This window comes from Podarcis vaucheri (assembly GCF_965113315.1).
Source record: "Podarcis vaucheri genome assembly, chromosome: 9".
Lineage (NCBI taxonomy): Eukaryota > Metazoa > Chordata > Lepidosauria > Squamata > Lacertidae > Podarcis > Podarcis vaucheri.
The window spans coordinates 5,895,420-5,915,810 of record NC_138767.1 but is presented as its reverse complement, the minus strand read 5'-3'; the positions used below and the strand labels follow the sequence as shown (position 1 = coordinate 5,915,810).

The 20,391-nt window shown below is 48.0% G+C and overlaps 2 protein-coding genes across 7 annotated transcripts in view; one reads left to right on the top strand and one right to left on the bottom strand.

The window, feature by feature from the left end:
* Window positions 1–20,391, top strand: part of LOC309539925 (kyphoscoliosis peptidase-like) — a 360,319-nt gene that overhangs the window by 54,281 nt on the left and 285,647 nt on the right. The window lies entirely within an intron of this gene.
* SLC4A11 (solute carrier family 4 member 11) overlaps window positions 1–20,391 on the bottom strand; it is a 251,928-nt gene that overhangs the window by 26,243 nt on the left and 205,294 nt on the right. For all 6 annotated transcript variants that reach the window (XM_082236390.1, XM_082236389.1, XM_082236394.1 and 3 more), the window contains exons 10-16: window positions 19,542–19,667; window positions 17,709–17,822; window positions 16,998–17,130; window positions 16,043–16,116; window positions 9,663–9,879; window positions 8,181–8,287; window positions 4,868–5,036 (exon numbers count right to left, since the gene is read on the bottom strand). In XM_082236390.1, coding sequence (XP_082092516.1) covers window positions 4,868–5,036; window positions 8,181–8,287; window positions 9,663–9,879; window positions 16,043–16,116; window positions 16,998–17,130; window positions 17,709–17,822; window positions 19,542–19,667 — 940 coding nt within the window. The remainder of the gene's footprint in view (window positions 1–4,867; window positions 5,037–8,180; window positions 8,288–9,662; window positions 9,880–16,042; window positions 16,117–16,997; window positions 17,131–17,708; window positions 17,823–19,541; window positions 19,668–20,391) is intronic.

The following is a 20,391-nucleotide window of genomic DNA, read 5'->3' as shown; positions in this document are numbered from 1 at the left end:
ATAATAATAATAATAATATATTATTTATACCCCGCCCATCTGGCTGAGTTTCCCCAGCCACTCTGGGCGGCTCCCAATCAGTATTAAAAACAGTACAGCGTTACATATTAAAAACTTCCCTGAACAGAGCTGCCTTAAGATGTCTTCTGAATGTCAGGTAATTATTTATCTCTTTGACATCTGATGGGAGGGCGCTCCACAGGGCGGGCGCCACTACCGAGAAGGCCCTCTGCCTGGTTCCCTGTAGCCTCACTTCTCGCAATGAGGGAACCGCCAGAAGGCCCTCGGCGCTGGATCTCAGTGTCCGGGCTGAACGATGGGGGTGGAGATGCTCCTTCAGGTATACAGGACCGGGGCCGTTTAGGGCTTTAAAGGTCAGCCCCAACCCTTTGAATTGTGCTTGGAAATGTACTGGAAGCCAATGCAGATCTCTCAGGACTGGTGTTATGTAGTCCCGGCGGCCACTCCCAGTCACCAGTCTAGCTCCCGCATTCTGGATTAATTGCAGTTTCCGGGTCACCTTCAAAGGTAGCCCCATGTAGAGCGCATTGCAGTAGTCCAAGCGTGAGATAACTAGAGCATGCACCACTCTGGCGAGACAGTCTGCAGGCAGGTAGGGTCTTAGCCTGCGTACCAGGTGGAGCTGGTAGACAGCTGCCCTGGACACAGAGTTCACCTGCGCCTCCATGGACAGCTGTGAGTCCAGAATGACTCCCAGGCTGCGCACCTGGTCCTTCAGGGGCACCGTTACCCCATTCAAGACCAGGGAATCCCCCACACCAACCCACTCCCTGTCCCCCCAAAACAGTACTTCTGTCTTGTCAGGATTCAACCTCAATCCCTGGGAATTGTGAGATCAAGTGCCTGCACTAGACCAAGCTGTGTGCATTTTTCTGGGTGACTCTCCAGATCTGTCTTCTAAGGGCACAGGGCCTCCTGTTCCCAGAAAACGGGGGCACAGTGCCCTTTGTGGGGAGAAGGCCAGAACAGGGCAATGGGAAGTCAGAACTAAGACCCGGGAGACCCCCCGCCAATGCATCCGAGGCCTTTGATTCACATGTGAAAAGCTGCAAATAGGTGGTAGAGGAGTGTGGGGATATTTGAAGAGGTGCAAAGCGTGCACCAGTGGCCGCCTCCTCTGGTATGCCCCACGGAGGAACTTACAGTCTGCAAACAACAACACTCTGAAGATCCTGGGCCCCAAGGAAATTAGACTGGCCTTGACTAGAGCCAGGGCCTTTTCAGCTGTGGCCCCGGCCTGGTGGAACGTTCTTCCACAAGAGACTAGGGCCCTGCGGGACTTGACGTCTTTCCGCAGGGCCTGCAAGATGGAGCTGTTCCGCCAGGCCTTTGGCCAGGGGGCCTTTGGTCAGGGGGCAATCTGACCTACTTTCCTTTGAATAAGAACAAGCATGAAGGAGGCCTCCCAGCCTATTCACTGGTACTATATGATCAGCGAAAACATTTGGTCCTGGCAAGTATTAACCGCTCTCAATCTTAACCTGATAACAGCCATTTGTCCAGATTTTAATTTGTCTGAATTAATTTTAAGATGTGTTTTAATTCATTGATGCCTATTTTTATGTATACTGTGCTTTTTTGTATGATGCTAGCCGCTCTGAGCCTGGCTTTGGCTGGGGAGGGCGGGGTACAAATAAATATTATTATTATTATTATTATTATTATTATTATTATTATTATTATTATACCTCTGGTTGAGAATGGGATCCGTTCCGGAGCCCCATTCCCAACATGAGCAGAATGCAACCCGTGTCTGCACGTGCTGTGATTCGCTGCTTCTGTGCATGACGTAATTTTTAGCATGAGCAAGTGGCGAAACCTGGAAGTACCCCTTTCCGGTACTTCCAGGTCACTGCGGGACGCAACCTTTAAAGCCCTAAACGGCCTCAGTCCAGTATACCTGAAGGAGCGTCTCCACCTCCATCGTTCTGCCTGGACACTGAGGTCCAGCACCGAAGGCCTTCTGGCGGTTCCCTCACTGTGAGAAGCCAAGTTACAGGGAACCAGGCAGAGGGCCTTCTTGGTAGTGGCTCCCGCCCTGTGGAACGTCCTCCCACCAGATGTCAAAGAGAAGAACAACTACCAGACTTTTAGAAGGCATCTGAAGGCAGCCCTGTTTAGGGAAGCTTTTAATGTTTAATAGGTTCTTGTATTTTAATTTTCTGTTGGAAGCCGCCCAGAATGGCTGGGGAAACCCATCCAGATAGGTGGGGTATTAATAATAATAATAATAATAATAATAATAATAATAATAATAATAATAATAATAGGTATGGCTGTATTATTATTATTATTAAAAAGAGAGAGCCTTGTGTTCTGGCGAATTCTGGTGCTCATAGACACCATCTCTCTCTCTCTCAACCAATACAGAAAGAAAAAATTCAGAAAGCCTCCTGTCAGATAGGAAGAGGAAGAAAAAATAACGCCGTCTCCCACCAGCCAACATCTGACGCTCCCCTTGGTTCTAGTTAGCTCAGAAACATCAAAGGGAATTCTCAAGCGCTGCAGAGCCTGTGCATAAATCAGGACTCTCCGCTGGATAAAAGCAAGAGCACGTTCCATTTCTTGGCCTACTTTCGGCTCACCCGCCCGCTGGGCGGCTCAGAGGGAGACACAAGCACCGGGGGAACGAAGCGACGATGACGGCAGCAGCAGCAGCGTGGGAGAGCAGCTCCGCGGCGCAAATCCCTTTGAGGGCTGCGCTGCCTTGTAGACCGGAGAGCAGGGTGGGAAGCATTTCGTTGGCCACTGTGAGAAAGCCACTTCCACCCTGCAAAGAAGGTGGTGTTGCGGGCTTCACGCCCCCAGCCCCCAGGCAATTGGGGGAATCCTCAGCCAGCCAATCAGCTGGCTCAGGGGGCGTGCCCTGCCCTATTTAAGGAAGGACGCGGCCGGGGATCTCTCTCTTTGCTGTTCTCTTTGCTGTCAGCTGTTCCAGCTTTTCCCACCCTCCCGCCCTATAAAGTTTTCCTTCTTGGACCTTGCTATGGACCTTGGTTGGTCGCCACTGAGGGGCCTGGCAGGGTTTTCTTCCACTTGGCAAACTGGCACCAGCCACTTGGTTTTCGCCTGCCTGGTAGCAAATCGTCACAATTTTCTGGGTATTGGCAGTTAGGCATTTGTATTGTTTTGAAGATGGAAGAAGGGAGGAAGCGCCATCACCTGCCCCACAGATTGAAGGGTGGTCCGATAGAGGATTCCGGGGGGCGTGGCCCTGTCTGAAGCCTAGGGAGGTGAGGGCCTAAGGCACGCCCCCTTTCGGTGACCCTGGGGGAGTTCCTAGTTGATGTGCATCAGTAGGACTCCCCCTACTGGTGGTTAACCCTTCCCGGACTTCAAGCAGACGGGCTGAAGTCGGATATAGTCGGTTAGGACCAATGCCTAAGCCAATACCGCTCATCACCTGTAACCAATAATGTTGTGTCCTTATTTAGCCCATTAACCTTAATAATTGTGTTATGTGTCATTATTTCCACTGGGGGGGGGGACTTGCCACGCAACAGGATGTTGGGCTAGTTGGAAGAACTTCCTGACAGTAAGAGCTGTTCGACAGTGGAATTTGCTGCCAAGGAGTGTGGTGGAGTCTCCTTCTTTGGAGGTCTTTAAGCAGAGGCTATATGTCAGGAGTGCTCTGATGGTGTTTCCTGCTTGGCAGGGGGTTGGACTCGATGGCCCTTGTGGTCTCTTCCAACTCTATGATTCTATGATTCTATGACCTGGCAGCAAGACTCTTACGTCTCTGCGCTGGTCTCTATCTCTGGCTGAAAGGGATTCTGGATATACCGGCCTCTTAATTCATATTCACAGCCTTTGGTCAATGCTGCCCGGCATGTGGGGGACCAGAGCAGGATGATTCTGGAGACACAGACAGACTGTGAGGGCTGGAGAGTTGTATTTACAGGACTGCCTCTCCTGGTCTGCCCCGCAGAGGAACTTAAGGTGCATGAATAACCATAGTTTAGAGGTCCCGGGCCCTAAGGAAGTCAGACTATCCTCCACCAGGGCCAGGGCCTTTTCAGTGATGGCTCCAACCTGGTGGAATGCTCTGTCCCAGGAGACCAGGGCCCAGCAGGATTTAACCTCCTTCTGCCAGGCTTGTAAAAAGTTAAAGGGAACCCTGACCATTAGGTCCAGTCGTGACTGACTCTGGGGTTGCAGCGCTCATCTCGCTTTACTGGCCGAGGGAGCTGGTGTACATCTCATGTGGCCAGCATGACTAAGCTGCTTCTGGCGAACCAGAGCAGCGCATGGAAACGCCGTTTACCTTCCCACCGGAGCGGTACCTATTTATCTACTTTGACGTGCTTTCCAACTGCTAAGTTGGCAGGAGCAGGGACAGAGCAATGGGAGCTCACCCCACCGCAGGGATTCGAACCGCCGACCTTCTGATCGGCAAGTCCTAGGCTCTGTGGTTTAACCCACAGCGCCACCCGCGTCCCTCCAACAGAATATTAAAAACACATTAAAACCTCAAACATTAAAAACTTCCCTAAACAGGGCTGCCTTCAGACGTCTTCTAAAAGTCATACAGTTGTTTATTTATTTGACATCTGATGGGAGGGCATTCCACAGAGCGGGCGCCACCACCGAGAAGGCCCTCTGCCTGGTTCCCTGTAACTTGGCTTCTTGTAGTAAGGGAACCACCAGAAGACCCTTGGAGTTGGACCTCAGTGTCCGAGCTGAATGACGGGGGTGGAGACGCTTCATCAGTGTATTGTCCTCATTGTGAAGGAAGCAGAATTTCCCAGCATGCCCCCTGCCCCTACCCCCACCCCACTTCCACCTTAAACGTGGAAGAATTATAACAGGACAGGTGAACACAAAACAGACACACACACAAAAATACCTGTTTTCTGGAGCGTTTGTGAGTGATGCCACTATATTTTGCTCGATGAAGAAAAGCATGGAGAGCAGGAATCCCAGGCCCATCGCACTCATAACGGAGCCAATGGAGAGCTCTAGGAGGGGGGCCAACACGAACAAGCTCTCCGATGGGTTGTAATTAAACTTAGACACTGAAAGACACAAACAGGCAGTAAAGGCTTCTTCAGAAACTGCTTCCCGACTGCCACGGTTTTGCGGGCAGACTTAGGCTGCGGAAAGAAAGTGGACTCGCTGCTCTTGTGCAAGAAACCCATTTCCAAAGAAAGAAAAAGTAAGGGGGAGGCCTTTTTACAGCAAGAACAGAGATGGGAAAATGCGCTGAACAATGGAAGATAGTAATTAACTCTCCCAGGTCTGAAACAACTATGTCTATGTGAAATGGATTTTATATTTATAAGATGTAACAGAGGCGCTTTCTGTAAGGAGGAAAAAATGTGGTCAGCTGAAAGAATGGACTAACGACAAGTGAAAGATCAATTGGACATTAAATAAGAAATGATGCGTCTACGGGAGGAAACGATCGACATAAGTTTGCAACAGGAGCGAGAAACTTGATTTTAAGAAATTGCATTAAATTAAAGTAATTTGGTTTGATTTGTAATCACTTGGAAAATGAATAAAAAATAATTTGGGATAAAAAGGAAAATGCGCTTGGAAGTGTGGGATAAACAATGATGTTGGGCAATGTCATATGCAACGTGAAGAACGAATGTTCAATAAATGTAATAGTTGCAAATTAGTTGTTATCCGTCTGTCAATGGAAGAGTGGGCCCCCAGGGTAATAAAAAGAGGTAACACACCTGTTCAAAATTTGTGCAAACAAATCAGGATGGATCTACCACATTTGTTTGGAAAGTTGTGTGTTTGGTATACATTTGAACACTCTTGCGATATCACAACCAATGGATACCATTTTGAAACAAGATGGCGGATGGGACCTTGCAAAACTGCCCTGATCTTCCTGAGCAACCAGGGGCAAGGAGTCAATGGATCACCTGGATATAGCTGGGGATGGGAAGTGCTAATTTTGGAAGAATCTGAACCAAGGGATCATGCAACCCTGTTGGACGGAGGCAATTTTAGTTGAGTAGGCAGCAGTGAACTAGCTACAGACTTCTGTAGTGTGAAATGCAGCCTTGCAAAGTCACTTGGTCAGTTTTGCTACCCTGGAGGTGGGTGATCCAAGCCTTCACCTTTGGGACGAACCATTCTGGGATCCCAAGCATGGTCTGACCTGCCTCTCATGTGCAAATTCGGGCCACCAGCCATGCTATGTTTAGGGAAGTTTTTAATGTTTGATGTTTTATCGTGTTTTTAATATCCTGTTGGGAGCCGCCCAGAGTGGCTGGGGAAACCCAGCCAGATGAGTGGGGTATAAATATTATTATTATTATTATTCCCCCAAAATGCACATTTGGTGCAATGCATGGGACATCTGCAATTTGGACTCCGGTCCCAACAGAAGCTGTTCCCATTATCATTTTACAGTAGACATAGAGCTGCAGAATATTGCCGTTTGCTCTGAAGATGACTTCTCCCTATGGAATTGTGACCCTTAGCCAAGATCTATTCAAGATCCCTGGAGTTCCTTAGCAGTGGCAGTGACTCTGGCATTCTTCCTTAAAGGACCCCTGACCATTAGGTCCAGTCATGGCCGACTCTGGGGTTGTGGTGCTCATCTCACTTTATTGGCCGAGGGAGCCAGCATACAGCTTCCGGGTCATGTGGCCAGCATGACTAAGCCGCTTCTGGCAAACCAGAGCAGTGCACGGAAACGTCATTTACCTTACCTATTTATCTACTTGCACTTTGATGTGCTTTCAAACTGCTAGGTTGGCAGGAGCAGGGACCGAGCAATGGGAGCTCACCCCGTCGCGGGGATTCGAACTGCCGACCTTCTGATCTGCAAGTCCTAGGTTCTGTGGTTTAACCCACAGTGCCACCCGCCTCCCACATTCTTCCTAACCCTCCCCTCCCCTAAACCCCACCAGGACCCACAATATCCATGCCCCCCCCTCTTTTAAGCTACACAGCCAAAGCAAGCCTGGTCCAGCAAGGCTTGAAAAAGCATGTCCTCTAGTTCAGTGTCCTCCAAATATTGTTGGACTACAACTCCCATCACCCCCAACCCTTTGCCTAAGAGAGCTAGGGATGATGGGCGCCGTAGTCAAACAGCCGATGGCGACCCAAGGTAGAAGACGACTGTGGACCAGAAATTGCAAGGTCAGTCTTCCCCGTTCTCCGTACGCAGCAGGAAGAACAGCTGGCAGCTGTTGTTGTTATTGGGTGTGTGATGGCGTTTGTGTGTCTGTGCGCCTGGAAACCAGAGTGGCTGCACTCAGAAGATGGCCAAGGGCTTCAGGCAAAACACCAGAGTTAAATCTTTCATCCCTCCAGCGCTTGGGCCAGTTCCCATCTCAGCAGCTGAGGGGCATCTGAAGCTGTTCCTTTGCAAGCTGCGCAACGGGGATTTCCACAAAATACCCCGCATTAGTTTGCTTTCTGACAGGTGGCAAGGGAGCAATTGTCATTAAGGAAGTCAGGGCGCAGGCATGGACACACGCAACCGAAAGCTGCCCACTTTCCAGTTCCGAATGGATGGAATGATGGTCACCTGGGGGGGGGGTGAAAGTGGGGGGGAGAGGAACCTTTCTTAATTCTCTTCCATTCATTTCCTCGCACTTCCCATGCGCGTCATCACTGGGGCAGGCGATTCCTGCCTTCCTGATGTGGAAAAGGTGACCCGCTTGGCCAAGAGGGAGCCTGGATAATTTTTCAGGTTTCCTTGTGCATCTGATCGTCCTAGCAGATGTACCAGGCCATCAGCACGTTTCAATTAGGAAAAATATTAAGTGGCGGACGGAGGGGAAAGCTCACAGGTCAAACCCATCACCAGAACATCTGTAGGTTTGCTGACAAGTCTTCCTGCCTTTGGCAATTAGGAGAGACTTTTGTTCCCTTGCCAGAACCATACGGAGGATCAGGTCTTTAATAATAATAAACAATGCAAAAAAGCGGCATTTTTATTACTCTGAAATTAAATTACAGGCTGGAATAACTCGCAGGAACAAAACAAACCCAGCTGATACCATCTCGTCTGATTAGCTCGCCGCATGAATTAACGCCGACTGTGAACTTGGGAGGTGATTATTTGGGTTGTGGGGGGTCAGGCGGGGAAGCTCTGGGGTTTCGGAGTCACAGTTCTGAGCTATACCTTCCTCAGGCATGTTTGCGATCCCAAAAACCTCCCGGCTGCGAGGAGACCAAAGACTTACTTGTTATTTCCTTGAAGAAATAAGACCCCACAGCGGAAAAGGTTAGGACAGAAATGGGCAAGGCACAGTCGGACAGGATTTCGCGGACTCTGGCGTGCAAATAAGGGCTGCAAGGATAAATATATAAAAAATACTCAAGTCAGGGCAAAGGAATACAGCATTTCTACTTCAGGGGCTTAAAATGGCAGAATGGCGGGTGGTTATACAGAACTGGTCCTACTCAGAGCAGACCCAGCTGGATAAGTTAGTGCGTTAGAGCATGGTGCTGCTGCCGATCATCATCATCATCATCATCATCATCATCATCCCCCCTGGAATCTTTATGGACATAGGATGGATGAACCAATTTAGACTGCTTTTATTTCTAAGTTTGCACCTATATTTCTAGCGAAGGGAGGAGTAAAATCAGATTAACTAACCAACACACAGCACATAAGCCAAGTTAAAAATACTTGAAACACAGATTATTATTTTTTTAAAAAGACCTGGAGATGCCAAGGTTTGAACTTGCGAACTTCTGCATATCTAGGTATTCAATTTTTATACTGTCCTCCTTATGTAGATCTCAGGACAGTTCACAACATATAAAGCAGCATTTTATCATTGAGCCACAGGCCTTCCCCTTCAATCTAATGTACCGGGTTCTAAGATGTTTGCAACCCACCAAGTATTGGTACTATGTCTGGCTTTGCTATTCCATTTTTATTTTTATTTTTGCTGCTCTAAAGGTAAAGGGACCCCTGACCATTAGGTCCAGTCGTGACTGACTCTGGGGTTGTAGCGCTCATCTTGCTGTATTGGCCGAGGAAGCCAGCATACAGCTTCCAGGTTATGTGGCCAGCAGGACTAAGCTGCTTCTGGCGAACCAGAGCAGCGCACGGAAACGCCGTTTACCTTCCCGCCAGAGTGGTACCTATTTATCTACTTGCACTTTGATGTGCTTTCGAACTGCTAGGTGGGCAGGAGCAGGGACCAAGCAATGGGAGCTCACCCCGTCGCGGGGATTCAAACCAGTGAGAGCCAGTGTGGTGTAGTGGTTAAGAGCGGTAGTCTCGTAATCGGGGGAACCGGGTTCGCGTCTCCGCTCCTCCACATGCAGCTGCTGGGTGACCTTGGGCCAGTCGCACTTCTTTGAAGTCTCTCAGCCCCACTCACCTCACAGAGTGTTTGTTGTGGGGGAGGAAGGGAAAGGAGAATGTTAGCCGCTTTGAGACTCCTTAAAGGGAGTGAAAGGCGGGATATCAAATCCAAACTCTTCTTCTTCTTCTTCTTCTTCTTCAAACCGCCAACCTTCTGATCGGCAAGTCCTAGGCTCTGTGGTTTAACCCACAGCAGCACCTGTGTCCCAGCTTTTTTTTTTTTTTGCTTTTTTTTGCTGCTCTATAACTCCCATAATTCCTCATCACTGCTCATGCCGACTGGGGCCAATGGGATGCCAGCAATACCCCGAGGGCCAAGGGCTCCCCATCAGCTTTGACGTACCTTTTCTTAAACTGATACAGCGTGTGACCGAGCCAAAGGGTTCCTAGCATCAGCATGAGACTAAGAACGGCCGTCTCTCGCCCGTACTGCGTAGCGGCAGGGGGGGCGTCCGTCTGGTTCCCCAGCGCCGAGCGCTCAGCTGACATGTTCAAGAAGAAGGTGGTGTTATCAATTGGTGTGCTGTGCACTCTCGGGAAATGGTAGTACTTTGTAAAAACTAAAACAGAGAGGGAGAGAGAGAGAGAAGAAAAATGAGTGCATTTTAATAGAAGCCAGGCCTATGGCATCCATAGGTGGGGCTGGGACAGGGACAAGGGCGAGGAGAACTTGTTTCTTGTTCCAGAGGATCACACAATCTTTCTTGGTTTTCAAACATAATCTGTTCCAAAGACCGTTCGACTTCCAAAATGTTTGAAAACCGAGGCCTGCTAATTCAATAGAGAAAATTGTGAAAAACAACAGATACACGCAGAGGAAGCTGTTAAACTTCCGAGGCACGTTAAAAAACGGAAGCATTTTCTTCCTGGTTTTTGGCGTTCGAAAACCGAAACATTTGGCAATGGAGACGTTCAAAAACCAAGGTACCACTGTATTACCTTCTCTGATCTTTCTAAGAAAAGGAAGACATCTTTGGTCAAACTACATGCTAGGCTCAGCACACAAGGTTTCTCTTTGTTAGGAGTGAGCCAGCAGTGAATCGCCCAAACAAGCTGAGCTAAGTCTTTATTAGCAGAAAGCAGGATCTCCAGAGGGGTGTCATGCCTAATGAGCTCAGCGACTCAACGCCGGCAGGTCTTTCCGCCATGAAGCAGTTGCTCAGACTGAAGTTCCTCACCTCCCCACAGCTGCCTAAGTCCCCTTCTCTTCAGGGTTTCCCCCCAAGCAATCTGAGACTGTGCCTGCGTGACCCTAATTTCTCCTCTGCCCTCTTCATGCCTCTTCTGGTCCTGGGAGACAAGTGGGGAGGGGAGCTTGTCGCAGCAGGAATAGGAAATAGCCATGACTCTTCACCAGCCGGACTTATCTCTGCCTCTTAGTCTCTGTCCTCCTCCACTTCAGTTTCTGATTCTCCCTGCCACAGACTCTCCCAGTCTGTGAAATATGATATTCGTCTCATATTTCGAAGGCTTTGCATGGGGAGCCTGACCTAAATCCAGAAGTGTCTAGTCTTGCTCGCTCAGACACCTTGAAGACGCTCCATCTCCCTCACACATAAAACCACACAAAATATGGTGCTGGTTAGAATCACTGTTTACGCAAAGTCTGGGGTTCCGTCAGGTGGAGAGGATTTTTCTGCCTGCCAGAGAGAGATTGTTTTCGCAGAAAGAAGGCAGAATCGTGAAGGGAACAAGCTGACATAGGTCATGCACTGGTTGAAAGGGTAAACAAGACAGGACCATGCCTCCAAGCCCAGCCTTTCAGCCAGTTAAAAGAGCTGCAGACCCTTTTAAGACATCATGAAGTTACCGTATTTTTGGTCCCATAGGACGCTCCGTCCCATAGGACGCACCTAGTTTTTTTGGGGGGGAAGAAAGAAAATCCTCCCCCTTATTTCCCCCCCAAAAGCAGGTCGGGGAAACCGAACCAGGTCAAGGAATAGCGGGATGGCGGCGCTGCGCCTCCCTGCTGTCCCCCGAGCTTGTGGGGCTGGCCGATGTCTGCCCGGCCGGAGGGGCGCTCTGCTCCAGGGCACCCCGCGCGCCAGGCTGCTATCCGCAGCGTAGGGAGCCCTGCGGGGAACTTCTGCAGGGCTCCCCACGCTGCGGATGTCTGTCCGGCGCGCGGGGCGCTCTGCTTCAGGGTGCTCTGCCCGCCGGGCAGCAGGCTGCTATTTGCAGCATGGGGAGCCCTGCGGGGAACTCCTGCAGGGCTGCCTAGGCTGCGGAGGTGTTCCCGAAGCGCCGGGTGCTCTGCTTTCAGGGTGCCCAGCGCTCTGGGAAGCAGGCTGCTATCCGCAGCCTAGACAGCCCTGCGGGACCTCCCGCAGGGCTGCCTAGGCTGCGGATGTCTTCCTGAAGCCTGGAGAGCGAGAGGGGTCTGTGCGCACCGACCCCTCTCGCTCTCCAAGCTTCAGCGAAAGCCTGCATTCGCCCCATAGGACGCACCCAGATTTCCCCTTCATTTTTGGAGGGGAAAAAGTGCGTCCTATAGGGCTGAAAATACGGTAACAGGTAAAGATGCTGAGCAGCGGACAACAGTGTAGATGTGCTCTCATGCAAGAGCCGGCTAAGCACAGGTGTTTGCTAACCATTGTTCCACAGTTCAATTGTTGTTCCCTGGAAGCTGATGAACGTCATTTTAATATATAACCTAAGATCTGATGTGTGCACCTTTGAAATGCCACGGGATATATACGTCTGTAGAAAATGGCTGATCTTTACGTCATGTTCCTATGCTTTGGATGAATAAAGCCAACTTTTGCCAATAACACCTAGGGTCTCTGCTCCTTTGTCTGTGCACATGAAGAACTGCATAAAACGGCGGCTCCCTTATTTTTCTATATGATTTGTGTTGCATTTGTGATGTTCTATGAGGGGGGTAAGCAACCTAAGGCCCGTGGGCCGGATGCAGCCCAATCGCCTTCTCAATCCAGCCCGCGGATGGTCCAGGAATTAGCATGTTTTTACATGAGTAGAATGTGTGCTTTTGTTTAAAATGCATCTCTGGGTTATTTGTGGGGCATAGGAATTCATTCATTCCCCACCCAAAATATAGTCCGGCTCCCCACAAGGTCTGAGGGACAGTGAACTGGCCCCTTGCTGAAAAAGTTTGCTGACCCCTATTCTATGAAGTTCCATCATGTTACCGTCTTTTATTGTTCATAAGCCACTTTGCAATTCGTTTCACTGAAAAGCGGCATAAAAATGTAATAAATTATTTCCTTTAAGTGCCAGGCAAAAACATTCCACTTCTCCCAGGTTTTTGGCTAAGTAGCCAATCTATGGCCTTTTAAATTCTGTGGTGGGGAAGGTTTTTGTTTGTTATTATGGTATGTTTTTTGTGTTTTTGTACTGTAAACCGGTCTGTGATCACTGGATGAAGGGTGGCATAGAAATTAAATAAATACATAATAATAAAATGACAATAATAAAGTGGGGAACTTGTGGCTGTCGGCTGGAATACTCGAGGGAACCCCAAGGCCACAGCCCCCGGCCCTTTTTGCAACATTCTCTTCCAAGATTTGCATCTCCGTCCCTATCTATGCTCGCTTGGAGCTTCCATAATAATAATTATTATTATTATTATTATTATTATTATTATTATTATTATTTATTATTTGTACCCCGCCCATCTGGCTGGGTTTCCCCAGCCACTCTGGGCAGCTTCCACAGAGACCAAAAATACACTAAAATGTCACACATTAAAACCTTCCCTGAACAGGCCTGCCTTAAGATGTATTTTGAATGTCAGGTAGTTGTTTATCGCTTTGACATCTGATGGGAGGGCGTTCCACAGGGCGGGCACCACCACCGAGAAGGCCCTCTGCCTGGTTTCCTGTAACTTGGCTTCTCGCAATGCGGGAACCACCAGAAGGACTTTGGCGCTGGACCTCAGCGTCCGGGCAGAACGATGGGGGTGGAGAGGCTCCTTCAGGTATTTGATTCAGGCATCCATTTACACCAGCAGAACTTATTTCCAGCTTTGTGCTGCTGGGCTGGGGAACACTGTCGTCCAAGCTGAAGGCCACATTCCTATCTGGGCAAGAGTAAGAGCCACGCCCATTGCCACACCCACTTCTGCTCCTGGCCCCACCCACTGCCATGTGGCCCCTCAAAGGTTGCTTACAAGGAAGGTGGCCCTCAGGCTGAAAAACACCCCCCACTGCTGATGTCTGGCACTACAAGCATGGGGGATAGCTCAGTCGGTAGGGACTGAGACTCTTAATCTCCAGGTTGTGGGTTTGAACCCTATGTGGGGTGGAAAATTTCTGAATTATAGGGGGGTTGGACTAGATGACCCTTGTGGTCCCTCCCAACTATCCTAAGCACACGCTCTGTCTCCTGCTCCCATTTCTCGGTTCGTGATAACTGACTGGCAGGTTATCTCCCCAAGCCCGTCGCGTAATTAGGAATTTAGTATTTAATATTCAACTGCTGCTTATTAACAACTTTCGGCTGATGCGGCGCAGGAGGACAGCTGAAGGGATCCCTCTCTGCACGAAAATTGATTAAGAGATTGCCCTTTAAATAACACAAAAGGCGTCTCCTGACTAAAGCAGAGCTGTGGCGGCTTCGGGGAGTTATTTAAGGTCCCTCTGATGTTGTTTGCTTCAGCTGCTGCCTGGCTGTTTCCTGCAAAGTGCAGAAGTCAAGATCAAACAGGAGTCCAGCTTAGGTGGCTCAGCCACAACTTTGGAAAACAAAGTGTCATTAAGCTAGTGAGAAGAATGTGCGGCTTGAACGTGATGAGATTTTAAAAAGAGAGGGAGCGGGAAACCTCCCACGCCCCTTTCCTGCACAGCCGCTGGACCAGCGGAGCTTTAGAAATTAGGAGAGATATTCAACTGATCTTCCCGTTGGAAGGAAATGGGTCATACACAGGGATGGAAAAGGACACGGCCTCCCCCCTCCAAGCCCCCAGCAAGCGAGTTCCGAAAAAAACAATCGGGGGGTTAATGAGGGCTAGAGATTCTGGTTATTCCGTACATCTGCAGACCACAGGGGCAGAGGAAAACAACTCATTTCTTGCACTCATTTGGGGCAGAGGAAATTGTGAACATTCATGCCTTACATTCGAAGCACTTTCACCCCACTTTAAGCGGTCATGGTTTCCACCCAAAGAATTCTGGGAGTCGTAGCTTGTCCCCCCCCCCATGCAAAATTATAACAGAAATTACAAACATTGAATCAAAAATAATACCATACAAACATGGGGGGTGGGGAGGATACAAAAAAAAGGAAAACAAAAACAAACAAAAAAGAACACCCCCCCCAAATTTTCTCTGATTGTGTAACATGCCGTAAATTTAATATCACATTTCCATAATTTCTCCCATTGGTCCAGCCGAATTGCGTCACCTATATCGCATGCCCATTTAGTCATAACTTATTTTACTTCTTCATCCTTTAACTCACATTCTAATAATAAATTATACATTTTGGATATACTCTTTTTCGAGTTTTGTAATAATAGTTTTTGTAATTTTGTATTCTTAATTTCAAATCCTATTGCTTTATCCTGATTAAATATTTGGGCAAGTCGTAGCTTGTTAAGGGTGCTGGGAGTTGTGAGGAGACCCCCATTTCCCCTCCCAAAACTACAGTTCCCAGGTTGATTTGATGATCAATCCCTCTTCACAGGGAGCTCTGGGAACTGTAGTTCTGTGAGTGGAACAGGGGGGTCTCCTCCCAACACCCTTAACAGACTACATCTCCCAGGATTCTTTGGGGGAAACTACCACTGTTTAAAGTGGCGTCACAGAGCTTTAAATTTATGGAATGAATGTGTCCACAGGCAGCATTTTGCCGGCCCGGCGCACCCTAAATGTTCTGGGCCTCAGCCTCTCAACCAGCAACCGCTATTAGAGGCCTCCAAATTGAACTTGAACTTGCTTTTTAAGGTTAGGAGTCCAAGCGTTCAGCAGATCTGCGGTATGATCTGTGCCGATTCTACCCTTTGGAATCACGGCACAAAAACAAGGCACGAATGAAGGTCCTCAGTTCCAAACACTTTCCACACCTCGTTCTACAAAGCCCTTTTTGCATGACTAAAGAACAGAATCACTGCAGATGGGGACAGCAGTCACGAAATTAAAAGACGCCTGCTTCTTGGGAGAAAAGCGATGACAAACCTAGACAGCATCTTAAAAAGCAGAGACATCACCTTGCCAACAAAGGACTGCATAGTTAAAGCTATGGTTTTCCCAGTAGTGATGTGTGGAAGTGAGAGCTGGACCATAAAGAAGGCTGATCGCCAAAGAATTGATGCTTTTGAATTATGGTGCTGGAGGAGACTCTTGAGAGTCCCATGGACTGCAAGAAGATCAAACCTCTCCATTCTGAAGGAAATCAGCCCTGAGTGCTCACTGGAAGGACAGGTCGTGAAGCTGAGGCTCCAATACTTTGGCCACCTCATGAGAAGAGAAGACTCCCTGGAAAAGACCCTGATGTTGGGAAAGATGGAGGGCACAAGGAGAAGGGGACGACAGAGGACGAGATGGTTGGACAGTGTTCTTGAAGCTACCAGCATGAGTTTGACCAAACTGCGGGAGGCAGTGGAAGATGGGAGTGACTGGCGTGCTCTGGTCCACGGGGTCACAAAGAGTCGGCCATGACTAAACAACTAAACAACAACAACAAAAGAACAGAAGGCTGCAACAACACAATTCCTCGTGGCTTCCACAACCAACAACAAAGAGAGTCACCTGCTGCCTGGCTTACCTTTCGTTATGCCCTTGAGAGCATCAAGGACAAATGTGATGGAGATAAAAAGTGCAATGATTTCTTCCGTCGACCTGTGAAGAAATTCCATGTGGGTCATTGAATATGAGTTACAAGGTCTTATTTGCATCAGCGTTTTAAAATATATTTTAAGGAAAAAGCAAGGGGTGAAACCCTACGCCAAAGGATAAATGGACATAAATCTGATATCAGGAATCACAAGACAGAGAAACCAGTTGGAGAACCCTTCAATCTCCCAGGACATTCTATACAAGATCTCAAAGTAGCTGTCGTGTTACAAAAGAATTTCAGAAACAGACTGGAAAGAGAAGTTGCTGAATTACAACTTATTACCAAACTTAAAACCATGGAGAGACCTGGTCTGAATAGAGACATTGGATTCTTATCTCATTATACATGATATAGCTATTTTTAGCCATCTCACCCCTTGCTTTTTCCTGTAAGACCAATTGCAGTCATTAACAGTCGCCAACAGGTTTACCACACCTATCAGCCAATCATTAATTCCCACCACCCTTCTGAGTAATACCCCTCCCCACCCTCTCCCTATATATAAGGGTCTGGTGACTTCTGTCTCAGTGTATCTGAAGAAGTGTGCATGCACACGAAAACTCATACCCAGAACAAACTTAGTTGGTCTCTAAGGTGCTACTGGATTTAAAAAAATAATAATTCCATGTTGGTGACACACTTTTTTGATATGCATCCTTTCGTGACACAGTAATTCAGTTTTACTAGCAAACCGGAAGTTAAACAAACCCCTTTCCAGCCCCGTGAGGAGCACGGGGAGCGTTCGTGTGACACACCTACACATTGAAGTGTCGCGAAACACAGTTTGGAAAGCTCTGGACTAGATGATCCTCAGGGTCCCTTCCAAGTCCTATGGTGGCAATTTCCCGCCTACCAAAGTGGTGCAGACAATGTGAGGAGTTACCTTTTGAAGAGCTTCATTACAAGACTGAAATTGAAAAGGGAGTAGAGCATCAGGAAGAAACTGTTCCAGAGTCCCACCCAGGCGTAGAAAGCGCGAAATTCCAAGTTGTAGTCAGTGCAGATCCCTTTGATCACTGAAAACGAAAAGAGCATCATCACACAAAGACAGAAATGTACCAATGGCAGCCTCAGCTAACCAAATACAACCACCAGCCACGTACAAGAATTAGGTTTCTGTGTTTTTATATTGTAACCCACCCTGCGATCCTTGGAAAACAGGCAGTATATAAATATAGTCAATAACAATAATTATATACAAGTAATATTCTACGCCTAAAGTAACCAGCACATAAACAATTGGATGCAACAACGCATGCAGTTGCACAAAGAAGGCATGTACATGAATATAGTTATTAAATCATGTTGCAGAACTGTAGTGCCACATGGGGCTTGATTTGTTTATACATATTGTAAACATGCAATAACAACAACAACAACAATGACAACAATAACTACTACTACTACTACTACTACTACTACTACTACTACTACTTTTCTTTTATATCCTACCCATCTGGCTGGGTTTTCCCAGCCACACTGGACGGCTCCCAAGAGAATATTAAAAAACACGCTAAAACATCCAACATTTTAAAACTTCCCTAAACGGGGCTGCCTTCAGATGCAACACAAGCAGCTGGCGCGACAAACTCACCATTGATGTAGAGCGCTAAAGGAGCCGTCGTCAACAGCACCACAAGTGGCTGGCCTGAGAACAGCGCATAGAGAAGACCACCAATGCACTGGCCAACGATGGTTTTCTGCACATCTGAAAAGTTAGGAGGGGGGGAGAGAAAGATGAATTTGCAAGAATCAGGTGGTTGTCGAAGCAAGCTTGCGTTAAATGATGGCACCACTGATGGTGCAAAGAGCACAGTGCACTATGCACGCTGGTGCAACAGACATGCTCAAAGCATTAGCTAGGAGCGGAGCTGTGGGAGCATGGACTGTCACACTGGACACAGTTGTGTAGATGCCTGCATCTTTTTTGGTGCAAAAGCAAAACAGTTAAGTCCCTCCTCCTCCTTGTAACAGTCTTCTCCTTCGTACTGCAGCCACAGTGCCTGCACTGCATATATCTTTTAAAAAAGTATCCTAACAAAGTACAGTGGAACTGGATGCAGTGCTAAGCACCAACTTCAGATTTTCAGCTTTCAAGAAAGCTCACAGTCCATTTGACAGTGAAGAACCACATGCAAACAATGAGTGTGGAAATCTGAGGAACTGGCAGGGCAGGGTCTGGGTCTAATTTCCAGGGGTTGGGGGCGAGTCTTTGATACCCCTCGTTCTGACTGGCAAAGCCAGAATAAATAACATTAATAAACACGGCTTCCTTTCAGACAAGCAGTCAAGGCAGTTTTACTCCAGTAAGCTCTTTTAAGGCACTGCTGACTTTTCGCCCTTTTTCAATTGCGCTGGATATTTTCCAATAATAATAATAATTTATTATTATCATGCATTGCTTTCAGTTTCTGCAAGCCACCATGAACTGGAAAAAGCAGACTATAAACGCTGAAATGAAGCATGTGTTATGCAAAGCTATAGTGAACCTGCAAATTTGCTCCATTTGTACTTTTTCATTAGAGCAAGCCAATGGGCTTTACTTCTGACATACCACCGGGTGAATGCGCCATGCACTCTACTGGCTCTCAAACCAGTTCTGGGCGATATACCAATAGATCGCCCAGGCCGAGTGTGTGTGTCTGTGAACTACTAGTCTAATCTAAGCAGCAAGCTTATATTGGGACGCAGGTGGCGCTGTGGGTTAAACCACAGAGCCTAGGACTTGCCAATCAGAAGGTCAGCGGTTCGAATCCCCGCGACGGGGTGAGCTCCCGTTGCTCGGTCCCTGCTCCTGCCAACCTAGCAGTCCGAAAGCACATCAAAGTGCAAGTAGATAAATAGGTACTGCTCTGGCGGGAAGGTAAACGGCGTTTCCGTGTGCTGCTCTGGTTCGCCAGAAGTGGCTTAGTCATGCTGGCCACATGACCCAGAAGCTGTACGCCGGCTCCCTCGGCCAATAAAGCGAGATGAGCGCCGCAACCCCAGAGTCGGTCACGACTGGACCTAATGGTCAGGGGTCCCTTTACCTTTACCTTTAAGCTTATCTTGGGGAGAGAAGAAAAATCGCCCTTAAAAGGGCTTCCTTTGTTTAAGTTACAGATAGGTAGCCGTGTTGGTCTGCCATAGTCAAAATAAAAAAATTCTTTCCAGTAGCACCTTAAAGACCAACTAAGTTAGTTCTTGGTATGAGCTTTCGTGTGCATCTGAAGAAGTGTGCATGCACACGAAAGCTCATACCAAGAACTAACTTAGTTGGTCTTTAAGGTGCTACTGGAAGGAATTTTTTTATTTTCCTTTGTTTAGACAACAGTGGTTTCTTTGGTTGTGATCACACAGATTAGATCTTCCCTCCGAGGTCCCCAGTGAGAACCGGAACTTCCAGGGGGGCGAGCGAGGGATGGGGCAGGAAGGAGGGAAGACTCACCGATGACCCCGTCCGTGTTTTCGTCATTGAGGGAGCCAAAAGCGATGGAAGGCAGGAGGCAGGCGAAGTACAGAAAGATCATGGTGGTGATGTATTTGCCTATGGCTTTGTTGTTGCCGATGATGCCTGAAACAAACCCCAAAGAGTAAAGTGAAGAAAGGGGTGGGGGAACTCCACATGGATCGAAGCGCGCTCGACGCCAAAGCCGTAACCAAAAGGGCAGACCCACAGTGCAGAGGAAAGGACTGGACAATCCTCACGGTACCTTCCAACTCTATGATTCTAATAAGAAGCACATGGACAAGAAGAGTCACCCCTTTTAAGAGGGGGTTGGCTGGGACAGTGCCCCATTTGCCCTACTGGACTAGCCACTGCTGGTCTGGAGACTTCCCTGAGTGAATCTGCTGCTATGCTTCACTATCAGTGTTCCCTAAACAATTTGGGGGCCACTGCCCCTTAGTTCCAATAATAATAATAATAATAATAATAATAATAATAATAATAATAATAAATTATTTATACCCCGCCCTTCCCGGTTCAGAAAACCGGGCTCAGGGCGGCTAACAACAAATCTAAAACACTTAATTGATGCTACAAAAAACAGCATAAAGTACAGTATAAAACGTGAATAACAATAAAATCAAAAATCAATTTAGGGGGGAAATCCATCCAATAAACATTAGATGATCACCAGGGCTAGCTGGCTAAATTAGTTCTATTTCGGCCAGCGAGGAGACCAGGGGAGAATTAGCAGTGGGATCCCAGAGCGGGTAATCTTCATAAAAAGGGAAGGAGGAGGGAAGGAAGGGGAATAAAAGATAAATGCAGTCCCTCGTGCCCCCTACCCTAT